Source organism: Anas acuta, chromosome 1, assembly GCF_963932015.1.
Source record: "Anas acuta chromosome 1, bAnaAcu1.1, whole genome shotgun sequence".
Lineage (NCBI taxonomy): Eukaryota > Metazoa > Chordata > Aves > Anseriformes > Anatidae > Anas > Anas acuta.
The window spans coordinates 150,453,978-150,476,309 of NC_088979.1; the positions used below are offsets into that span (position 1 = coordinate 150,453,978).

At 44.5% G+C, this 22,332-nt stretch overlaps 1 protein-coding gene across 5 annotated transcripts; it reads right to left on the reverse strand.

Annotated features, from left to right (window-relative positions):
* Positions 1-278: 278 nt before the first annotated feature.
* On the reverse strand, positions 279-21,346 carry IFT27 (intraflagellar transport 27). 5 transcript variants are annotated; one of them, XR_011090802.1, is made up of 8 exons: positions 21,215-21,346; positions 18,137-18,216; positions 16,994-17,053; positions 16,269-16,328; positions 15,132-15,249; positions 14,710-14,819; positions 14,283-14,498; positions 279-2,514 (listed from the first exon to the last, which is right to left on the reverse strand). XR_011090802.1 is itself a non-coding variant. In XM_068665391.1 (7 exons), exons 1-7 carry the CDS (start codon positions 21,246-21,248, stop codon positions 14,400-14,402), a joined length of 561 nt encoding a protein of 186 aa, XP_068521492.1. In that variant the 5' UTR covers positions 21,249-21,346; the 3' UTR covers positions 14,218-14,399. The 5 variants fall into 5 exon arrangements, 1 of the variants encoding a protein (XP_068521492.1); XR_011090801.1 differs by lacking the exon at positions 279-2,514 and adding an exon at positions 7,889-8,229; XR_011090799.1 differs by lacking the exon at positions 279-2,514 and adding an exon at positions 7,889-13,725.
* Positions 21,347-22,332: the final 986 nt, after the last annotated feature.

The following is a 22,332-nucleotide window of genomic DNA, read 5'->3' on the forward strand; positions in this document are numbered from 1 at the left end:
TTGGAATGCGCCTGTGGATCAGGGTGTGCCAGGCTGCACAAATGGGGCTGAGGAGCTTGCTTCTGCTGGTATGAGTCTAGCAAGACAAGTATGGACAGCGAGCAGTCACTGCAGAGGTTGTAGACTGGGGCTCACAGGGCACCCCAACACAGTGAGAAAATACAAATTTTGTCTATAACAAGAAAAATGCTGCTGAAATAGCTACATTACATATCTTTAAATTTGACTAATCCAGTCAGGTTTCAGAGGATGAAACAGAAGCTGGGCCAAAACAGAGATTCTCAAACCAATATGTGACTGTTGCCTTTATTACATATTTCTACAGATTTGACAAGTTTGACTTCAAATGGCTGCAGCAACAGGGCAGGGGCATGTTTTCCCCAGAGAAGCTGTCAGTATAAAAAGGCCAGGCCTGCAGAGTATTGAGTTCTTTAATCCCTGGCTAAGAGGAGTGGAACCTATGATGGTTCAGTATGTCTTAAGATCAGGACTAAAGGGGGTTCCTGCCTTACACTTCCCAAATTCCAGAAATAATTCTCTTCCTGATATCCTACTTATATGTTCTTAGACCACTCACAATAATCCCTCTACAGTTCTAAATGCCACAGGAGAAGAATGGAACAAAGGCAATGCAAATGCCAGAATGTCCTGTGCGACTGCTTGTGCTGTGGCTAGATGCTGTGCTGAGATTTCATCTTTCCTACAAAGAATCATTAAAAATGATAATACAAAATGAGAATACAGACTGAAAACACTGTGGCAGGTTTTTACAACAGTCGCATCTTACCGAATAGTGCAAAACAGAATGACATCTATAGAAGAGTAAGGAGAGAGAAATTAATAGTCTGGAGGAAATAGAGAGATTTTAAATTACATTTTAAATTACTTGAAATGAGAAGCTGATGAGACAGGGAGCCGCAGGAAGTCTGCTTCCAATGGCAAACCAAGAGTGCTGCTATTTGTGGAGAGAAGGGGCAGTGCTGTAGGAAAGAAAGGGGCACGAGAAAGATGCAGGAAGGGAGATGAAGGGCATCAAGTCGGAAGCAGCTCCATGGGATGGTAATGGAACTGAATAGAGTATTTGTGCATTAAGTGCTGCAGTGGAGTTTTTCAGCTCGTAGGAGAAAAATCAGACAGTGATCTGGTATCTAGGAATCTTCATACTGGGCAGGCCATCGCAGAAGGAGCTGCTGTAATGAGATGTAAAAGAGATGGAGTTGATGCAGCTGTTCTGCAGGCAGAGCAGAGGTGTTAATAGACAGATACACCAGCAGAGAAGATGTTAGGAAAAATAAATTGGGGTTAGGGTGATGATTATAGAACTGAAAGCCAATGGAGCAGAAAAGATGGAAGTGAGATATGATCCAGAAAAAGAATTAATGTTAAAGGAATTTCACTGGAGGCCATATATCTGTATAGTTAAGCAAGCAGGGGGGGGTGATCCGAGCAGTCATAACTGGCGTCCAAAGCTGAGGGACCAAAAGTTCATAAGAAACATTATTTACATCATATCTGCATGCTGGTGGTTTTCTTAGACCAAATCAGAAAACTAGTAAACCTAAGACAGAAAATGTTGATTTTATTTTTTTTTCTCAGAAAATCACTGGTAGAGAAGGTAGAGATGATAGAGACAGAAATCCAGATGGAAAAAAAAAACAAAAACCAAAACCAAAACACCTCAGTGGTCATCTCTCCTTATCTTGTGGTCTTTTAACATGAGAATCAACATAAAAGACAATGTAAATATCAAATATTCAAATACTATAGGAGATTCATATCTAGCCTAATATTGTGACCAGAAGGAAGAAAGAAGGGAGATACATGGTACAGAGATCTAATGATTAAATTGAGGAGGACTCTGTGCAAAAGCAGTGCTGGTGCCACTGTGAGAGCGCATGAAAAGCTCCTGCATTAGATATGAGTGGAAGTCTAACAGCGAGTAAGTATGAGGGTATAAGGCTACAATACAGAAGTCCTTCAGTTTCTGACCTATATACTCTTCTAAACTAAATCTTTTGCAAAAAAAAAAAATAATTTAGTCTTATACACTCTCATAATGTAACATTTTCATCAGTTTGTGGAGGCACTGAAACAAAATCCCAAAGCCCACCAAAGTCTATCCACTGATTTTAGTGAGATCTGGGTACTCTCATAAATGAATTGGGTACCAATGGTTGTTCAAGGAATCTGTTGCAGATTGAGTCTTGAAGTTAAAACTCCTGTGCCTTCAGTGCAAGGCTCCTTTGTCTCACACAACCTTTTCTTGCATTGAATGGCAACCTTTGAAATGTTTGCTCCTTGAAGATGGTTGGAAAAAGCAGTGTCATTTCATGTGCCTTGTGGGTTGAATTCTTCAAAAAGGGAAAGGCTTCCTTCTTTACTTGAAAGAGATAGTGGGAGAAGATTGGGATTTCCAGGATGAATGTTCAGCCATGATGAATTGCTGGGATGAGAACTGTTTTGCCTCTCTTCCTCTTTCCATGCTGTGCTGAGGTTTGTGTGTACAGCAGCCTCCTAATCAATAGGAATAGAAAAGAAAATCAATGCCTGCAACCCATTAACTGTAACAGAGGGCAGGCTGCTAACCAGTCACTCTAGCTGGAATTACAGTATTTGGTAAAGGATCCTCAGTGATGAGATACGAGGAGATATATATATACACGTTGACATGTAAACTTAGTGAATAAGGCTAGCAGAGAAAATCAGTTGTGAGAACATTCCTGTTTAAGACCCATTTATTTACATTTCATTCCTACTCCTTTGTTGTATCCTCAGACACTTCATGTAAACCTTTGTGCGTTTTTTTTCCTTCTTTTTTTTCTTTTTTTTTCTTTTTTATTTTCTCCTCTCCATCCATATGCAAAATCAAATCAGGCACAGATTGTTCTCACAGCCATCCATATACCTCCAGCCCTGGAAGCGTATTCCAGGAAACAGGGCCAAGAGGTACCAGGGCCTTGACACCTGGATAAGCAAATACCTGAAAATCAGAGCTAAAGAAAACAAAGGAGAGGAGGCAAGAACCCAAACTGAATCACACATTGTTCACAAGAAGTTGGTGAAAAGAGTATGGCACAGGTTTTGTGATCAGAATTTGCTCTTAAGTCAAGACACAGGTAAAAGGTCTCCGGAATAGATCACAGAGCAATGTGTCTCACTGGAACTGCATGAAATATGGGCACAAGGAACTCAGTCTTGTTTGAAATAGGTCCCTTGTCTATTCATTCATTAACCAGGACTAGAACTCACCCCAGACCTGCCTCTTGTCTCCTGGTCAGAATGCATGGGTTAAAAAAGCCATCATTTCTTAACAAACAGGTACATGAAATGCCAGAGAGGAAATGTGCAGCAGCTGTGGTAGGACTCTTAAAGAAGAAAAAAAGCCTATTTTCAGGTAAACATAGCAATAAACAGAGGAGAGAATTTTAAAGAGTAAGGCAAGAAAGAGAAGTTGTTGGTTTCTTTTTTCTGAACTGAAGATTTTCAGAAGCTTCCTGGAAACATTAGTACAGTGATAAATGCTGGAGGAAAGCGAGGCCTACAGTGAAGACGCTCCATGTTGACCCTGATCAATATTCCCTGATATCAGGCTTTCTTCCAGTGTAAAGGGCGCAGATGAAGACAGAGAAGAGGATCCTGTGCAACCTCATCTATTTGGTATTACCATTTAAAGCCACAATTCAGCCTAAACACCAGCTTTTGTCATCTGGTGCTCAGCTGCCACAGAGGCATCGCTGAGGCTTGCTGGACGGGGCAGACTTGCTCTCCTAGGTCTGGTGGTACTGCTGCAGGTAACCCTTCTGCAAACCAGCTATATACCCATCTGTCTTCTTTAGGACCCCCCTAGCTCTTGATCTGTCAAATAGCTTAGGGTGTCAGGGATGGAATATCGAGCTTTTAATTTTTCTGGTGCTCAGTAATAAATCAGGGTTAAGAGAGACTCTAGAAGGAACATCCTAAGCAAAATAAAATGAGTGGTTAAGCTGTGGGATAGTTTATGTTGTCGCTCTGATTTTTCAAATCAAGAGAAGCATGTATCCCAACACCTAATCAGGAGCTCAGGGAGTGGGGAATCTTAGAAAGCTCAAAATCACGGGGTCCCACTGATACCAGTGATAACAGGCTACAGATTTTAATGTGAGGAGGATTTCTTTTTGTAGTCTCACAAAGTCAGGGAGGAATCTTCTGAGATGCGCGTGTTCTTTAGACACCGTTTCAGTGAAAGCCAGCTGGTGCGTTGTGACCACAGAGCCATTGTATGAATTCCTCAGATTTGGTTCTCTATTACCATCACAATGCTTTAGGGGCTGCAGTGTGAACTCCTACAGAAGTAGGCTAAACACATTGGATTAAGCCAGTCAGATGCTAGACTGGAGCATTCTGGTATGCGCAGAAGAGTACGGCCACGGACAGAAGCTGAAGATGGGTGACATTCCCTGCTTTGGGAGCAGAGGCCTATTTTAAAAAGAAAACAAAACACGTATGCCTATTTAGGCTCCTAACGCCGTGTTTAGACATTGAAGAACCGTCCTGATTTTCAGTTGTGCTGAGCAGTCAGCATCTCACGTTGATTTTACAGAGCCGTATAGGCTCCGAGTACCTCAGAAACTCTGGATGTCTGTTTTGATATCAAGATGTCATTTTAGCAGATTAACCTCCTATAGCAACAAAACTCTTAATAGCAATGAAATCAGAAGTTCCGAGGCCAAATGCTGGGCTCATCAGGACTTGCCACTTTCAGTCACTCACTGCAACCGCTAACCACTTGTGAAGATCTCTGGGAACGGTATGTGCAGAGTTTACACATACTGTGGCAAATCATGGCAAGTGAGGGCTCTTATGCGGAGAAAAATCAACTCCCAGCAGCGCCAGGGAGAGCCCTCGGCTCTTCCAGCTCAACCAGGCCAGGCCCAGAGCCTTGGTGACATCTCCCTGCTGGCTGTGTGGGGCTCCTCGGCAGCACTGACCCCAGCAGAGGCTGGCCACACACCTCAGGACATCCCCCAAGGGTCTGTTGTTGTCCACCTGGGCCCCCTGGCTTTGGCAGGGGGCACCGGGAGGTGTACCTCAGCCTTGTCTCCCCCTCCACGTGAGGACAGAGAAATACGCACAGGAGGAGACAGCTCGGAGGCAGGAAGAAGGAAACTGAGGCTGGTTATTCCCTGGGTGAGGGAGGTGGCCAGAGGAGAGCTGTGCAGGGCTTGGCTCTCCTCCCCTGCGCTCTTTGACAGGACACTTCTCCAGGTTGCTGGCATCATTTGGGTGAAACTGTTCAGCTGCCATCTTTCCAGTAGCCGGTCTGACGCGACAAACTGCTTCTCTGCTTCACAGACCACTGGGACTCTTCTCTGCAACTGACCTATATTAGTTTTAAGCTTCATTCGTTCTGGCCCGCGCTCCCCTCTCTTCTCCCACATGGAGCGCACGCACTGCTCCTCCCCCTCAAACAAACACCTTTATACATCCAAGGACATTGTAAAAATAAAATGATCACAACCTGGCCCTCCGGGAACCTCGGTTTTACAGTTTGTCCCACTCTGATGCCAACAGAATTCACAACCCAGTTCAAAAGAGACAGACAGTGAATGAGAGGAAGCAGGCAGACAGAAGGAGATGGAGGAACCAGGGAGAGATTAAAAGGAGCAAAAGAAAAGAAACAGGGCAACCAGGAGGAATAAGCTGAACCAACAAGGGGAGGCGCATAACCTAGAAGTCTGGAGCACAACAGAGAAGGGGGAATGGAGTTACAGGGAAGAGTGGAAATTTAAAATGATGGGAAGTTGAAGGAAGACGTAAGGAAGGAGATGAAAAAAGACATGGCAAAGGACAGAAAAGAAATGGTCAAGGTGGTGGTAGGGTCAGGCAGCAAAGCAAGGTGGTGAGTATGACATGAGGTGGAAGAATTACGAAAGTGCCTGGGAATTTGGGTACTGTGTTTTTCATGTCTCCTTTCCCATTGAGAGCACACTGCAAGGATAAAGGGCAAGAGGGAGGAGAAGAAAGTGATAAATAAATGCTTGACCTGCCATCTTAAACAGCTCCCAGCAGCCAAGCAGGCACGCTGGCAAGAGGCAGCCCACAGGTTGCAGATGCTCAGGTACCCTGCAGTTCAGCAGGCAGGAAACAACCTGCGCCTGCACGCTGGCATTTACATTCCCTGGTCCACTGGGTCCCTGCACCAGCAGCGAGCCGTGCGTGCGTGGAAATGCTGCCTTTTAGTACCGGGGATTTGTGCTCTGATCTCTGCCCTGCATCCTCTCTCCGGCCCCAGTAGGAGAACCTCAGCCCCAAATACACAAGTGTATTTGTGTTAGCCTCCCTTTTCCTATGAGCCCCCTCCTGTCCCCCTGCTAAATCCCAGCGCTTGTTTGCGCTGCGAGGCTGCCTCGCCTTCCCACATCTCTCTTTTTTTTTTTTTTTCCCCACGGTTCATCTCTAGCTTTGCTCTTTTGCTCCTTCTTATAGCTCTGCTTTATCTCTCTCCTCGCTCCCTATGGCTGTTCTCCCTCCCTGTCATTCACTCAGCTCCCCCTTTGCACAGGCATATACAAACAGGCACGCACGCAATCGCTTTATCTCCATCTCTGTAGTTATCCCGTTACCTATTACCGTAGCGCCTGGCTGACACACATCTCTCTCCCACAGACAATCCATCTCTCTCCCCGCCACACACCGACCGAATCCTCCTGCTTGTCCTTCCTGCTCAGCCTTGCTCTCGCTGTCTCCCCTCACCCCAATTCTTCCGCCTGTCTTTCCCTCCCACCAACCCATTCTTCATCCCATCTGTCCGTCTGTCCCGCTTTCCCCTGGTTCCTCTCGAGCTGACACCCGTGGACCCCGGCGCATCTCCCCTCGCCTGCCTCCCCCCCTTCACATTTTTCATCTCTTTGTGTCTCCTACACACCCAGGCCCACGCTCGCTCTCTCCCATACTGAGAGGAGGCGGCGGCAAAGAATTTGCTGCTGACCGCTGCATTGCTAGGAGGCAAACACATGGCCGGCCTTGTGCAGGCCAGTTTCTGCCTGAGTGCCCCAAGTCACATATCCCCAGCATCATCTCCGGCGCTGGGAAAACAGATGGTATAATAAATGAGAGCAGTCTGATAAAAGGAGGAAAGGGTGCCTGCCTCGGATGCCCCTCACCCGCACGGAGACGCGCATCCGACGTGGGCACAGCTCTCTCGCTCCCGTACTGGTCCAGTTTTGTGCCAGCCCAGCAGGGCACAGTCTCCAGCCTCGCACAGATGGGGAGCAGAGGGTTCGGGGAGGGTGGCAGTGTAAGAAAGGCCAGTGGTTTTTTCCTGGTGTTGGTTTATAACCCCAGCGAGAGGCAAGAGGCATGGAGAGGAATCGGGTATCGGAAAGGTTGTGGACCCAGGTGGCATCCAGTGATCACGTCTGCCTAAAGCCATCCTGGCGGCAGCCTTAGTTGGGTGGGCATCAACAGCAACGACTCAGTCCACTTAAAAAAAAACATGCCCAGGTCTCGGTGGGTTCAGAGACTAGAAAGGACAGAAAGAGCTGCATTAACCTGCTTGTGTCCGTACCCAAAACATCCCCCTGTCCTCTCCCTAACACTTTCCCATTCCTTGCAGCCTGATACCTCTGCTGACAACAGCACTGAAACAAAAAGCATGATCTTAACTGTGGGACTCTTTCCCAGCCTCTGTTCTGCTGCCCTCACAAACCGATTTCATGCCTGATGCTTCAACTGCAACCTGAATCCCAACACGTCCTGGCTCACAGTCCCCACACTGAAGCCATCCAACATCACAAAAACAAAGGCCCAGAAATAGCACGCAGTGGTCACGCACAACTGTTAGAGTACGTGATGCTTTGCAAGAATCAAGAGATTAGCAAAAGCCAAGAAAGGAAACCAACACAGAAAAGAGATTCCTCCCATGCAGAGCTGAGGGCATTTTTAATTGTAGTTAGTTTTATTCGTGAACAAGGTGATTTCTACCTGCTTTATATTGACCACAAACACATTGCAGTTTTCTATTTCTTTTTTTAGGTTACGTATTGGTGTTTTGGGGAGGTCTTCTGCAGTGCAAACTGGTCATGAAGCTTTTGTTGTGAAATGTCAATGCTCAAGTTGCAGCCGTCACATCTGCTTGGCCAGGTGAAGTGCAGGTTCTCTTTTAATTTTCTGAATGGATGCATATAATGTATTCAGGAGGCTGCAGCACAATTATGCAGAAATATTATGGGTTGGTTGTCCCCCCACCCCCTAAAAAAAGAAAAATGTTTAAGCAAACGTATCACCCAGTTTCTAGCAACAGAAACAACAGAATTAATTCGTGTTGTAATAATACAAAGCTCTGCGGGTAATAATTGTAGGTGTCTATTACCCTCCCCTCAGAAGAATTGAACTCAAGCTGAATTTCCAGCATCACTTCACACTCTTCCACCGTTTCTGTAGCCTACCTGCTTTTTCTGGTCTCACCTGAATGTGCTGACTTCAGCCACTGCTCCTCAGAGCAGCGCAGCGTACTATAATTATCTCCCCACATTACTTGTCATTATGGGTTCTCACTATTGCCCTATCATAACCCCAGCACTGACCCTGTCACGCAGACTCTAATTCACCCTGCCTTGTTCTAACACAGGCCCTACAACTTGAACCTAAACTGATGGCAACCGTTGACCTTACTCGTCACAGCGCTGAATTCCCCAAACCAACCTTGGCCCAGAGATCTGGGCGCTGCCAGTCGATGTTCAGTTATTTATTCTTGCCACCTGCTCTCCAACCTGCAGCACTAGCATGTATCCTCACTTTCCCTCAATGGCTCAAGCAAAAATTACTTTTCCTCCCACTTGATTTCCATACATAATTCTACAAGCGAGGAAAACCCTTAGGCCTTTCCACTCAGATTTCCCACCCTCCCACTCTGCCTCGGCAAATCCCTTGGGCTTTTCGTGAAGGAATACACACCCCACTCTTTCTTACACTCGCCTGTTCTCCGACTGCTCCTGCATTTCCACTGCTCAAGACGCAGCAGCTGCTCAGTTCTGCCTGTGTACCTGCTCTAACAGTCCCTAACTTTAGGTCCTCACATTGTTTATTTTTCCAGTACTTGTGCAGAAAGATTACAGGCTCATTTCTCCAGCTGAAACATATCTGGCTGGAGGGAAGCTCATCAAACTGACCCCATCCCCGACCCCAGCTTGGCATGTAGGGTCTGTCACATTTCCCTTTTAAACATTGCCAAATTTGGATTTGATCTCGGAGACCAGGAAAGAGAGCAATTGCAGGCTTTTCTTGACAAACAGCTCTAGGGGAGGAAATACGTGAAGCTGTGGCAGAAAAATGAGAAAAAGACCCCCAATGAGTAAAAAATATAATAATAATAAGAAAAAAAATCCACAACTCCAAGTCAAAATGAGAACAGCCAGTGTCTGTGAAAGTTACACTGCGGCAAGCTCTGAAGAGCCAAGAGGAGGCTGCCAGGACTCTGCTGGGGGTCTTCTGCCAGGAAATTACACTCTGGACTGAGCAACGTCCCCTTCTCTCAGGGGACTTGGACAGGGAGTCACAACACCTAAGTGCACCGAAAGGAGCAGAGATTGAGGGGCTCTCTGCTTTCTCCCTCCCCCAAGCATTGCTGTTCCGGGTCAACAGAGCCAAGGGCAACTGGCACAGAAGACATTGTTCTCAAGGCAAGATGACAGCAGGAGGAGGAAATGGGATGCGAGAAGCAGAGAGATGATGTGCCCTGAGGCTAAGAGGGACGTGGGGGGGCCAACATGGCCCTTGAATAGCTCCTGCTCAGAATCCACCTCTGCTGCAGAAGGTCCTAGAAATCTCTTAGCCGCAGGACCACGGAGTACCATCTGCAAGATGAAAAGATCACTTGCTAAGAACAAACAGAGGTGGCTATTCCCCATCAAGAAGTGGATATGAGATTGGAAAAGAAAGACCGAGACCCCATGGAGAGAGAGGGGTCCCATAACGGATGGTATCCAGAATAGGAATGTCTTCCTGCTACTAGCAGGGATCTGCCATCCCACTGCTGGCTTTATACAGGCAGATGAGACAACAACTGCAAGCAGTTGCCACCTGAACATCACAGATACAGTAATTATTAAAAGCACAGCATAGTCTTGAGCAGGGTATGGACCCCCACGGGTCTGTGTAAGCACCAGCAGAAAGCATTTGCTGCCTGCAGAACAGAAATACAGTGTTTTCCCTGCTGTCAGCACCTGCGTCAGGCTCCTGCTTTCTCTTGAGATACAGCTCTTAATTGGGATAGATTGTACGTTTTCTGCTGTAGCCCAGCCCAGCTCCCAGTTTAATTGCTAGTTTATGACTTAGCCTGTTTTGTGCTTTCCACACTACTTCTTTCCCCACTTAATCTAATAGAATTATATAAAGTATTGCTTGGAGGACCTCAGGAGGCCACACGGTTTATCCTTCTGCCCCAAGGCAGTATTTCATTTTCAACAGCATCATGTGTCTTTTGCTATCAGTTCAGATTGGCCCAAGATGTATATAGAAGGTAAAGAAATGAAGCTTACCCAAGGGAGTCAACTGGAATGAAAGACTAAATCCAGCCCTTCAAGTCGCCAAAGTTATATCAGAAATAACCCTGGACCAAATGGTGTAATTTATCAGATCGGTTTTCTGAAAGATGTCTTTTCTAAAGTTTTAAGTCTCTAAAATGAATAAATCTCTACAAGGAACTTTTTCACAGCCCCATTTCAGTATATTTAATGCTTTATTATGAACAGCAGTGACCACTCCATTGTTAAGACTGAACAGCTCTTATCACAGTGTGATCAGCTTTGAAACTCCTATTAAATCCCACAATACGACCTGATCTTTCTGCAGTTCTACATCCTGCATTTCCCTTCGTGGTAGAATATGTCTGGCAAAACCAAACCAAACCATTGAAGCATCTTTAACATGACAACTTTACAAAAACAGATTTCCAATAAAATTTCAGAATGTCAGTCAGCTTCCTGAAGTTCATTCTTCCATGACAATTTGACTAAAAATTCCACTTTTTAAAAATTTTTATCTATTAATCTCTCTAAGATAAAAGGTAGCCTTGGGAATAGTCAATGGGGAAATTAGAAGGTTTTAAAAATCAGCTGGTAATGTTTCAAGTCATGTAAAGCAGGGCACAAGTGTAACAGGGATTCTATAGAGCAGAAGCATGAGAAATGAGGACCAAAGAAAAGGTAAGAAGGAGGGGCTCTGAGGAGGAAAGATTTTTTTTTTTTTTTTTTTTAATCAAACAAGCTTCTATAAAAGGACTATATATTAATCTCTTATAGACAGTTAAAAATGCTGCTTGTTTTCTCTCCCTTCTTTTGAAATTTCAGTTCTGGTTGAGCTGGGGCTCTTCTAGGTTGTAAACATTCACTGCTGCAGGTGCTCAGCATGCACAGCTGGACAAAGTAGGGGAGCTGTAAGAAGACAACAAGCTTCCTGGTCAGCAGACATGCTTTCTGCCTTCCTCCCACTGTCCTCCACGGTGTCTGTAATTCAGGGAATTGCAAAGGCTATAAGCAGCAAAAAGCATCCTCGCTCTACAGATATGACCACAACAGCTGCTGGCCACAGTAAGAGAAATTACTAATGGCTTCAGACTCTTACTCGTCCTGCTCACCTACTCACTACTCGAACTCCTTCACACAGACACAAAACTCTTTTTCACAGCCTGTCTGGATCTGGCTCCCATGGACTCCACTCACCCTTCACTACTAGTCTCTACAATCAAGGTCAAATTAGGAAAATAGCATCGCCTGCATCATGCTGGTATTGTACAGCACATTAGCCACGAAGGAACAATATATTACGCTTTTAAAATGCATTTGGAATGACTGAGACGGTGATGACCAAACACACCATTTTGACAGACATTAAATCGTGTCTACGTTAGTCCTTGAAACAGTGCCGTAAAATCAAGTTGGGCTACATGCTTTAGGGACAACCTTTTTTCTAATTCTAGTCCTGGCCCGTGGAAGGAAAGAAAGGGGCAGTGGGTGAATCCCTACCGATAGCTAATTAGATTATATGTTTCCTCTCTCAGGCAATATATCTTTCCCTGCATGGGATGCATTTTTCTTCACTAACCTATCAAAAGCAGGTTCCCTATAAATCACAAATCACCTCTGCAAGCACTCCCTTAATGAGATCCTCCAGCTTCTGTGTTCATTTAATAAAACAATGTTCACTGATCTTCAACTTACTGGTGCATTTTGACTGTTTATTTGAAGCTATGGGAAGTCTTTCTGGGGCAGAGAGATTGAACTCCCTAGTTAAAGATCATACGGGATTCATTTCATCACCTATTCCCAAGGCATTCATTCCCCCCTACACCACGTCACAGGTGGCAGACACACCTGGCACGATATTTTCGGTCTGAAAAAATATCCGTCTTGTGTTGTAATCACATCATCAGTAGAACTAGGGGCAAATGAGCTACCAAATCAAAACAAACCTTCTTTGGTTCTTTAACTAGATCAGCACAGCATCCAAAATAGCTTTTATTCTTAATAGGCAGAGGCACTAACATCTGCAGGCAAACCCCTACTCAGCCCATGTCAATAAGAGACAGCCCCCAGAATTCACAAGGCAACCCATGTACAACAAGGATGCCAAGACAAGTCAAAAAGGGTGAATCTTCTAGTGACCCTAAATCCATGGAGGAGTCCTCCTTATTTGGAGGAAGTAAAAGCTTTCCTAACTAGTACGATCATATTTTCCCAAGTGGCTTCTTGAGGGGGAAAAAAACAAGCAAACAGAAAAAAAGATTATTCATTTTCTTTCCTAGAGGGCTCAGCTCCTGCTTAACCCCTTTAGCTGGTATTCATGCTCCCTAGCTATTTCCCAGCATCAACATGCTGTTGCCAATGAAATGAGCCCAGCTGCTATTCCAGATTCTTGAGGTGTTCCATAAAGTCTGCTACAACATCTACAGTCATATTCCTAGCACCGGGCATAAAAATGGTTATAAAATATATAAAAGTATTGAAACACAGATTCCTGAAAAGCCTGCCTGAAAAATCCCTCAGTGTTTATTCTCCATGAAAATCAGCCTCCCTTGCCCAAGGAAGGCTAATGTAATTTTAGGAGTAGAGAAAGGTTACGGTTTTGAGCTCCTCAGTGTTAGGCCCAGCTGCAAAGCAGTGCCTAACCATGAATGCTTTCACGTACTGCATTAGCAGATATTCTTACAGAGGTGACATCAATGCACCACACAAAAGAGTGTTCTCTCTAGGCTTTTGTCCTTTCTGATACAAAACTTCCAGCCAGACATGGCTGAATCAAAGTAACTTAGCTAGGTTGTTTTTCATTTACCAAATCTTGCTTCCACTAGTGACATCAGAATCATGGTCTTTGCTCTGAAATTCAAGGATAGGCAGGGAAAGTTTAACAATAAAGATGAGTCTGATTCTAGTAAGAGATTGAAAACTAAATCTAATGAGAACATGGAATTGAAAAGCTCAGCTGACAAGATGAAAAATGACACAAAACCACATAAAATAACAAATGCATGAAGAAAGAAAGATAATTTAAGTCTTAGATTTGTCCCTGGAATAAAAGAGGTATTCTTACTATATGACCCCATTCTGCAGACACGCCAATTTGGATGTGACAGTAGAAGGTCCTGCTTGCTTCATCAGAGGTAGCTTCTTCAGAAATCTTGTGACCTGGGGCCAGCAGAGGGCACTGCATTACCAAGTGACAGTGGTACAGATGCAAGACAGACAGCTCCTGCCAGGCAGAGAAAGCGAGCCTCATTGAGGAAAAGAACCAGATACCACCAGTTAGAAAAAGATATTAGTCATCAGCCTACCAGTGCTACAAATGAAATGGGTAACACTTAAAATAGGCCTCAAACTCTGGGCGCCCCCCAGAAACACACCTAAATCCACCTCAATCACCGTATATCTGAGTCTCCATGTATCAGCTACAGGGCATAGGCTTCCTACTGCAAATGCTTTTCAAGTAGTAGGACCAAGGCAGCCCTGTCCTGCAAGGCTGGGTTGCTTAAGTTGAAAAATATCCTGTCAGCTTCCTCTCTCCTCCTCCAAACCTCTATATCCTTGTTTGTAGCAGCAGGAAGTCTGCTGAGACATGAGACAAGGCACTATCAAAGCAAAAAGCTGGCAATTTCCATTCTGCCCTCCCCCTTTTACTCCCCGCCTCCTCCAACCTACCAGACTTTCAGTGAGCAGAGAACCAAGTTAGAGGACACAAAAGGAATGCTGAGGTAGCAACTTCATTAGAATGTCTTTCCACTTGCTTATTTCTAGTTTATTTTGAATTACCAGAAGATAACCATGAGGGAGCAATCATCTTTTTTCTTCTCTCTGCATCCCAGTCCGCAGGATTCTGGGCCCCAGAAGAAGCTCAAAAGCTAATTAAGTCATTCCCAGTCACGGCCCTCAAGCTAGTGAGCGAAAGGTTTCCACTTTCTCTTTGTACAGTTGGTGGAATGACTTTGCCAGGATGTGGAAAGGGGCCTCAAAATTTCTCATCTCCTTCTGAAAAGGAAACAAGAAAGTTGTGAATGACAGATGGGATAAGCATTTTACTATTTATGCTCTAACAGCTTCACAAAAGACAGCTTAAAACTGAGGGTGAGTTAGAGGACAAATAAGCAGAATTCAGCCCCCAGTTATCTTTCCTCACCTGAAAGAGAAGATAACTTTACAACACCCACTTCCACAGATGGTGAAAAGAGCAGATACTCACCACTGACATCTCACAGTATTCCAGGCCATGCTTGTCAGCCCACTCCTGTGCTTGTTTCTGCTCCACAACTCGACGACCAACCAGATCTGTTTTATTCCCCACTAAGACACCTACAGAAAAAGAAGAGAAACAAAGGAAAACCAGAAATGATGATTTGTTAGTAATAAACGTTGGAACATTTGTAGAAGTAGCTGATAAAGTCGGAGGCACGGATAACAGTCTAAAACTATCTAGAAAAGGTTCCACTAAGGCATCATCTCAAACATCCTCATGTCTTATCTGAGTTGTGACAAAAGCAGATGAATCAGAGGAAGCCATGTCTGCACCTGCCTTAAAATAAATATTCCGTGTCACATCTCAACAGGAACAACTGCTGCCATACAAAAGGGGAGCAGACAGCAAGAACATCACCCCCTTCTTACCTGGGATGTGCATTCCAACTGCTTGAGCCCTCAGCTTCTCCAGCCACTTGGCACAGTTGTTGAAAGATTGCTCATTAGTGACATCATACACAAGGCACAGGACGTTTGGTTGCTCCCACTGCACAGCAAGAAAGGAACGTTGTCAGCTCTAATGAGAATGATGTGGTCAACAGCCAGCCTGCATCTGCATGGCAAACACAGATGCTGAGACAAAAATAAAAAGCCTAATATACAGGAACCCTACGCCCAGGCTGAGGTTTCACATCTCTGTTAAGTTGATTAACTGGGTACGTGGCAGCAAGAGTGGTGGTCTTGCTTTCCTTCCCCATTCCTGCCTGTGTGGTCCTGCTCCTTTACTTGTACCAGCTCTGGCACTCATCTGATCCCTGAGGAAGCTGATTCTTCATGCTGAATCAGTACAAAATTAATCCTAGGGAAAAAAGTAAAAAGGTTTTCTGCCAGTTTGAGAAGCTGAATCAGCTTTCAGAGGGGTCCCCTGCAAACCAGACGTGGTGCAAGGGCAACAGTGCAACTGCCTCTTGTAGAGCAATGAACCATTAGGTTGACTCTGCCATCTTATCAAACTTGGCATCAATTAATTGATCCTACACCTTTTCAAATGAGGCAGCACAATGGAGAACTGTAAAGGTAAGGACAGGAATGAGTGAAGGAGAAAAAAATAATTAAAAAAAAATCAAGGACAGCGTTATGTTCAAGGACAAGAATGTGTCCTGTTGCAAAGACATCACTATAACAAAAAAAAAAAAAAAAACACAAAAAAAAACAAACAAAAACAAAACAAAACACAAACAACAAACCACTGCTGGAGTAGCAGCAAAATAGATGTTTTTTCTAAGAAATAAAAATAACTTTAAGCAACAGCACACAAATATTGCCAGTTATATATCCCTATTTCTTTTGTGAGAAAACTGAAGGATTATCTGCCTGCTTTCTTCCTGAAAGTATTCTAGTACTTTTACAAGTTTCAGGTAGGTAGAACAGGAAGCATTGGCAATTGAAGTAATCACTCCCATTTATGTTAAAGACAAAGTTTGCTGTATCTGTCAGACTGGGGAGTTCAGATCTTCAAAGCAAAAGCACTCCTTTGGAAGGAGAGGACTGTTACATAATACTTACCAGTTTCTCCAGCATCTCAGAAAATAGATCTTTTCCTGCAGAGTCAAAAATGAAGAATTCCTGAAAGCAGAAGCAGAGAGAAGGTTCTTGCCAGGAATACCACAGTGTAGGGCAAGTTTTTGAAGGTAAATACTGGAACTTGCCATTCCTGCATTTTGTTCAGTACAGCAGTCTCACGTCCCTAAGAGACGAGCTGCCTGCACTGAGCATTCCCAAATTCAGACAGGATGAGAAAATAAATGGCTATTTTTCATGAATAAACAATAAAAGGATTACCTCTGGGGCCCTGGGTATGGTTTCTGCCCCTACTGGAAGCAGAATATGTGTAGTGAGGCAGTAAGAAGCTAACCTGCACTATTTATACAAAACGATACACATGTCCACATCCCAGTAGTGGGACCGTAGGGTATTAAGGAAAAAAATGGATGAGACTCAACTTCCAACATAAACTAAACCGGACATCTTAAAAGACAGAACAGAGACCTAATGATGCTGGCAACAGCTTTGGTTTAACATGCCCTGTTAGACGTAACTATGTAAAATATATTTTAAGATTAAACTAACCCCGGAGTCTCAGCAATTGTATACTACCAGTCTCATTTCCTTAATGCAACTTAATGGCCTTATGAACATGCAGTGCAATCTTCCGCTAGAACGAGATAGAAAGTGAGGCTTGAGCTCCGGATGTCTCTTTCTGACCCAATTTATGTCACAGAAAAACTCACCACACTATCACTTGTCTCTGGAACTGATACAGCCTTCACCAACAGTTCAATGCCCGTTGTCTGTCAAAAAGAATCAGGAAAACAAGGTTCAGAAGACTTTTTAAGAGCCCTTCCAACTGCAGACCAACTACACATTGGACGGAGGCAATTCTTGTGAATCATTACAATCCCATCAAACAGGCTGATGGGAACTCAGCAACGCTCCTCATAGCTCGGGTGACATAGTCCTGCTTACATGTCAGAGCTGTGTAGATTTGCTCAAAAGGAAAAAAAAAAAAGATGCAGCAGTACCAACATCCAGATCTTTGCCTGTATACTAGGGTATTAGCTGGTATCTGTGGGGCCACATTTACTATCACATTGCTGTTCTACTGCATGCCTTAGAACGTTTTGCACCAACCATGTGATCAGCTAACATATGGGACTGAGATTATTCATGCCTCTTCCACCTTTTATCTCATTCTGCTTTGTAGCTTGTTTGTTTGTTCTATTTCTATCCTTAACTTCTGGTTTCCATCTTTATTTCAATGAATAAACATATTTTAGTTTTTTTCCCCGCACTCATATTTTCCTTTTTTTACTTTACTTATATTTACTTTTATTTTTATCCTGCTTCTGATTAGTCATCACCATTGATTCTCTCACTGAAAGACTGCAAACTGTATCCTCTTCATCTGGGAACAGTTTCTGTAGATTATAATTATCTTGGGGCTGTGCAGCACATCTTCATGTTTGCATAGTGATAAGCACACTGTCCACATGCACATTTAATAGTTGGAATTAAGAGCTTTTCTCCTTCAGCAGTGCTTTTTCATAGAGCATTCCCTAAAGGGGGAAATTCTCTAACACCGCAAAAGCTTGTGAAAATATTTGTTCCGCAGGAAAATTATAAAAATTAATTGATTTATTCTGCATTGTTTCAAAACCAGCACCCACTTAATGTAAAGACTTACATAGAAGAACATTACACAGTTTCTCTTCAGAATCTAAGGTGCAAGAGAAAGAAAACCACATAAGACCCACTTTGAACACCTCAGCTTAAAATCACATTATTTATTTTGCTCTAGAGCTTCTAATTTCTCTTGTGTGACTTAGAAAAGTCGTCAGATAGCAGTTTGAGCCTGTTGTGTCATTTATGCCTACCAGCGTGTAGTTCTTCTGAAAATGAGCCCCATCACTGCGGAACATCTGGGCCAAAGCACTCTTCCCCACGGCTGGATCACCTGAAAAAAAAAAACAAAGATAAAAAAAAAAAATGTTAATCTTAGAGAATCTAATTTTCCCTCAGTTCTATTCCTATCTTATGCCATAAGAACTTGGGCACTGCAAATCTGAATACAGGCAAGATAACTGTCACGAGAAGCGCAAAATAATCTAAAAGGCACTACCTATGGGATGAAATAAATATTGCCATTACGTATATTGTTGCTGATATCAGATTTCTACTCCATGAGTAACAGTAAAGGGTCTCCAGATCAGGCTTGACTTGCTGCTTGTTCTACAGTTCATGTCTACCCCATAGCCTTTATCAAAGAACTCAGATGTTCCAGATATAGTGTCATATAGATACAAACATACCAGGCTATGGGAAACTGGGCTGCACAGGCTGATTTCTCTCCTTAGTACGCAAATTTCCACAAATTCAAATTCTTGTTATATAGTGAGATTAAGGGAGAGACAGGTCATTTATATACTACAAAGCTGTTTAAGCTGGTAACATTCCTCGATGAACTCTTCTTGCTGACCCTGCTAAGTGAGCAACTCTTGCTGACTCAATGCTGCCGGTGGCTCATTAGTTGCATCCTGGGCATAACAGAAGCAAATGTCACTTGGCTGGAGAGAAAGAGCCTGCTGATTCATCCCTGCATGGAAGGCAAACCAAGGGGCTTTAGAGTTTGCTCTTCTAGAGCTAAGGTTTACCGACGTGGTTTGCATAACACTTTGGGAAGCCTTAGATCTGCCCTGTTTGGGTCACTGTTACAATCTTACTCTCTACGACCCAAAGCAATGGCAGAGACCTGCAGAATTCAGGTATGCTCAAATAGCTCCAAGAAACATAACATTATCCTTGCAGAACAAAGAGTTAACGACGTTCCCTGAGGGCTTACCCTCTCTTCACATATCCTTTCAGCAGCCTGGATGGTTCAAAGGGACAGAAACCAGGAATTAAATATCTCAGTGTTTGAGCTTTATCCTGAAAGGAACATTCACAACAGCCAAGCATGGGATACCGACCCCTCACATTACATTGTTAATAAATAAATCCAGAAAGGGGTCTATTTTGACCCTATTACAGCTTCCTGGATGAGGCTGTGAAGGAGACTGGGAAAGCTATCTTCTGGCATAATACTGTAGAGTAGGAAGGGTATTTTGCAGAGCGCCAATTGCTCCTAGATCCATTAACTAAATGCAGTTCTTGTTAAAACATTTTTAGCGTGCTTGCTTACTTTGAGCTGAGTTGGGCTCATAATATTTAGACAGGAAAATCTGGTAAATCAGCTTGTTTGTTCCCTGATCAATCCAAGCTTGTGCTGAAGACAACACTCTGTTCTGGGTGGAAGCTATTCTGTATTTCAATAGACAATTAGATCTGTCTTTGTGAAATGAGTTAGAGAAGCACACATTGCTCAGAAGTGCGCAGGCTGCCTTTATTTTCATCACCCAGTACAAATTCTTACCTAATGTGTTACTTTTCTTTAATTTGACAGCCCCATTTTCCCCCCTCTTTTATTCTTCTTTGCCATCCTCTTAGCCCATTATATCGTTACACTTTCTCAAAATAAGTTTCCTCGCCCTTCTCATTTAGTTTGGTGTCATCTGCAAGTGCTGCATCCCACAGCTTTTCTTCCACCCATATTTCCGTTATTCTGCCAAAAACTGCAGCGCGTCTGTAAAACGCCTGCTGCTGACAACTACCTCTTTACAAAGGAAACCCCTTCACAGTGTCTCCACAGTAAGCTCAAACAGCAATATCTTTGGCTTTGTGTCCGCAAATTACCCTTGAGATAACATAGGAATCGCTTTCTATTGTCAAGTTAACGGTCTCTCTTTTGCTAATAAAAGCCCTTTTACCCTCTGCTGTTCTCCTTGACCTTAGTGTAGCTCCCAGTACTGTGATCCAGTCTATTCTTCATAATTTCCTTAGGTACACAAGCGTTTCTTGCTCTACCTCTGATGTTTTCACTTCTACCACTGTAAGCGCATTCTCTTGTTCCCTCCAGATTGTGGCGGTTACTCATTGCTCATATCCATTTCATTATAGCTCTCTCTTCTGGAAGAAAGAAGTCATTTTGCCAGGTATGCTACATTAATTTATTATTTTCAGTAATATACGGATATTATCCTAGTACTTAGGAGAACTGCATACGGAACAAGACATTTCTGTTGTTTGTATTGTGAACAGAATTGAAAACGCAGCTCCAAACCCAATTGGGTTTAAGCGCATAACTGGGTAACCCAAGGAAAAACTACGAGAATCTAGACTTGTCATGGAATTGGCCTTTGATAACATTAAACATCAAGACCTGAAAGACTTCAGCAAAGCCTATAGACTGGGACCTGAGAACTTCCACAGGGGAAGGAGTGTGCAAGTTTCAAGTCTACAAGACAGGCCACGGTACTGTCCACAGTGATCATAAAGAAAGAGCTGGGGGAATAACCGCTCTGCGTTTGCTGGCTTTGTGCAAGCTCAGGGTTATCTGTTTCTGATGGGTATAAAAAGAGAAGGCAAAGGCTTTATTCTGGGTGAAGGAAGACGGGTTTGGAGCCAAGAGCGACACCCACGTGTTGCCTGCAAACAAAAGGTTTAAGGTCTTCTCTTTCGGGTCTTCTGCCTCAAGCTGCACAGAGCTTCCACGAAGAGAATAATAAATAAATAAATAAATAAATAAATAAATAAATAAATAGATAGATAGATAAATAAATAAAAGCTTTCTTTTTTTTTTTTTTTTTTTTTTTTTTTGCCAGGTTCCAAGCCACTGGGAAGAAACCATCCCCTGTGCGTGCAGCCCAGCCCCCAGCCTGACAGGACAACCCCCCCCGCCCCAAACCCTGACAGGACTTTTCCCTCAGGGCCCACCCCCCCCCCACCCCTCGGGGCCTGCCCTACCCCAGTCGCCCACCCGCCCCCTCCCTCACCTCCCCCGCCCCGGGGCCGCCTCCCCTCGCTGCCGTTCCGCACCGGCGGCTCCCCGCGGATGTAGCGGCTGGGGCGGGACCCACCTGCCAGCAGGCACTTGGCGCCCAGCTTCACCATGGCCCCGGCCCGGCCCGATCCGGGGGAAGGCGGCGGCCGCCACCCGCCTCTGCCGCGGCCTTAGCAACGCCGCGGCCCTAGCAACGGGGCGCCCCGCCTCCTTCAGCATTCTCCGATTCAATTGGCTGTAAGCTCTGCTCATCAAGGCTACCGCGAGTTGCTATTGGCTGGCGGGCTTTTCCCGCCCTCCGAGCGCCCTGTCAGTCAAACACGAGGCCCCGCCCCTTTCGGGGGAGGCGCTTTAGTGGTGCGGATGCGAGAGGGTGATTTCTGCCTAGCAACTGTTACGTTTGCAAGGATCGGCTTCTTATTGGGTAGAACGCAGCGGACCGTACCATCTAGCCGAAATTAATCCACAGGGCATGCGGCAGAAAACACTAAAACTACGAGCAAAAAACTATATAACAGTGGTTTGGAAGCACACGGAAGAGAAAAGAAAAATGAGAAGAAGGGATAAAACCCTCCATTTCCTATCTCCCCCCCTTCCCAAACGAATGGAATCTTCCGTGCAGGAGCGCCCTCACCCGCCCGCCTGGCTGAGGCCCTGCCCGCGCATGCGCATGACCGCACCTCCCCTCAACGCACCCATGCCTGAGGGTGGCTCTGCGCATGCGCCCAACGGCTGGGGGCTCGCGCCCCTGGTGGCCGTTGCGCAACCGTCTTTTGGCTCTGAGTTCAAAGGGGGCAGTTGGTTAAAAGTGATTTTTTCCCCCCAAATTGTTTTTTTTGGTGTTGTTTGAACCTCAAAGTAGCGTGCCTGTTTAGAAGGCAGCTTTTGGGTTCTCTTCTGGCGCGAGTGCCCCATTTTGCACGTTTGTTTGCCATAAGTCCTGTCAGACAAGCACAGAACAACACTAATCAGTACCTGTAGGAAAAAACACACAGCCTGCTATATGCAAATGAAATTAATTGCTTCTCCAATTTGATTGTGAAAGGGAGTTCTACAGGCTGTGGTGGGTGATGACCAGAGAGAAGCGTGATGGGATAAGTTCTGGGGGTTCCTTTAAAAACAAAATAATCCCTGGTCTTATTATTCCCTTCAGTGTTTTCTTCTCCATCACTGAATCCTCCCATCATGTAAAAA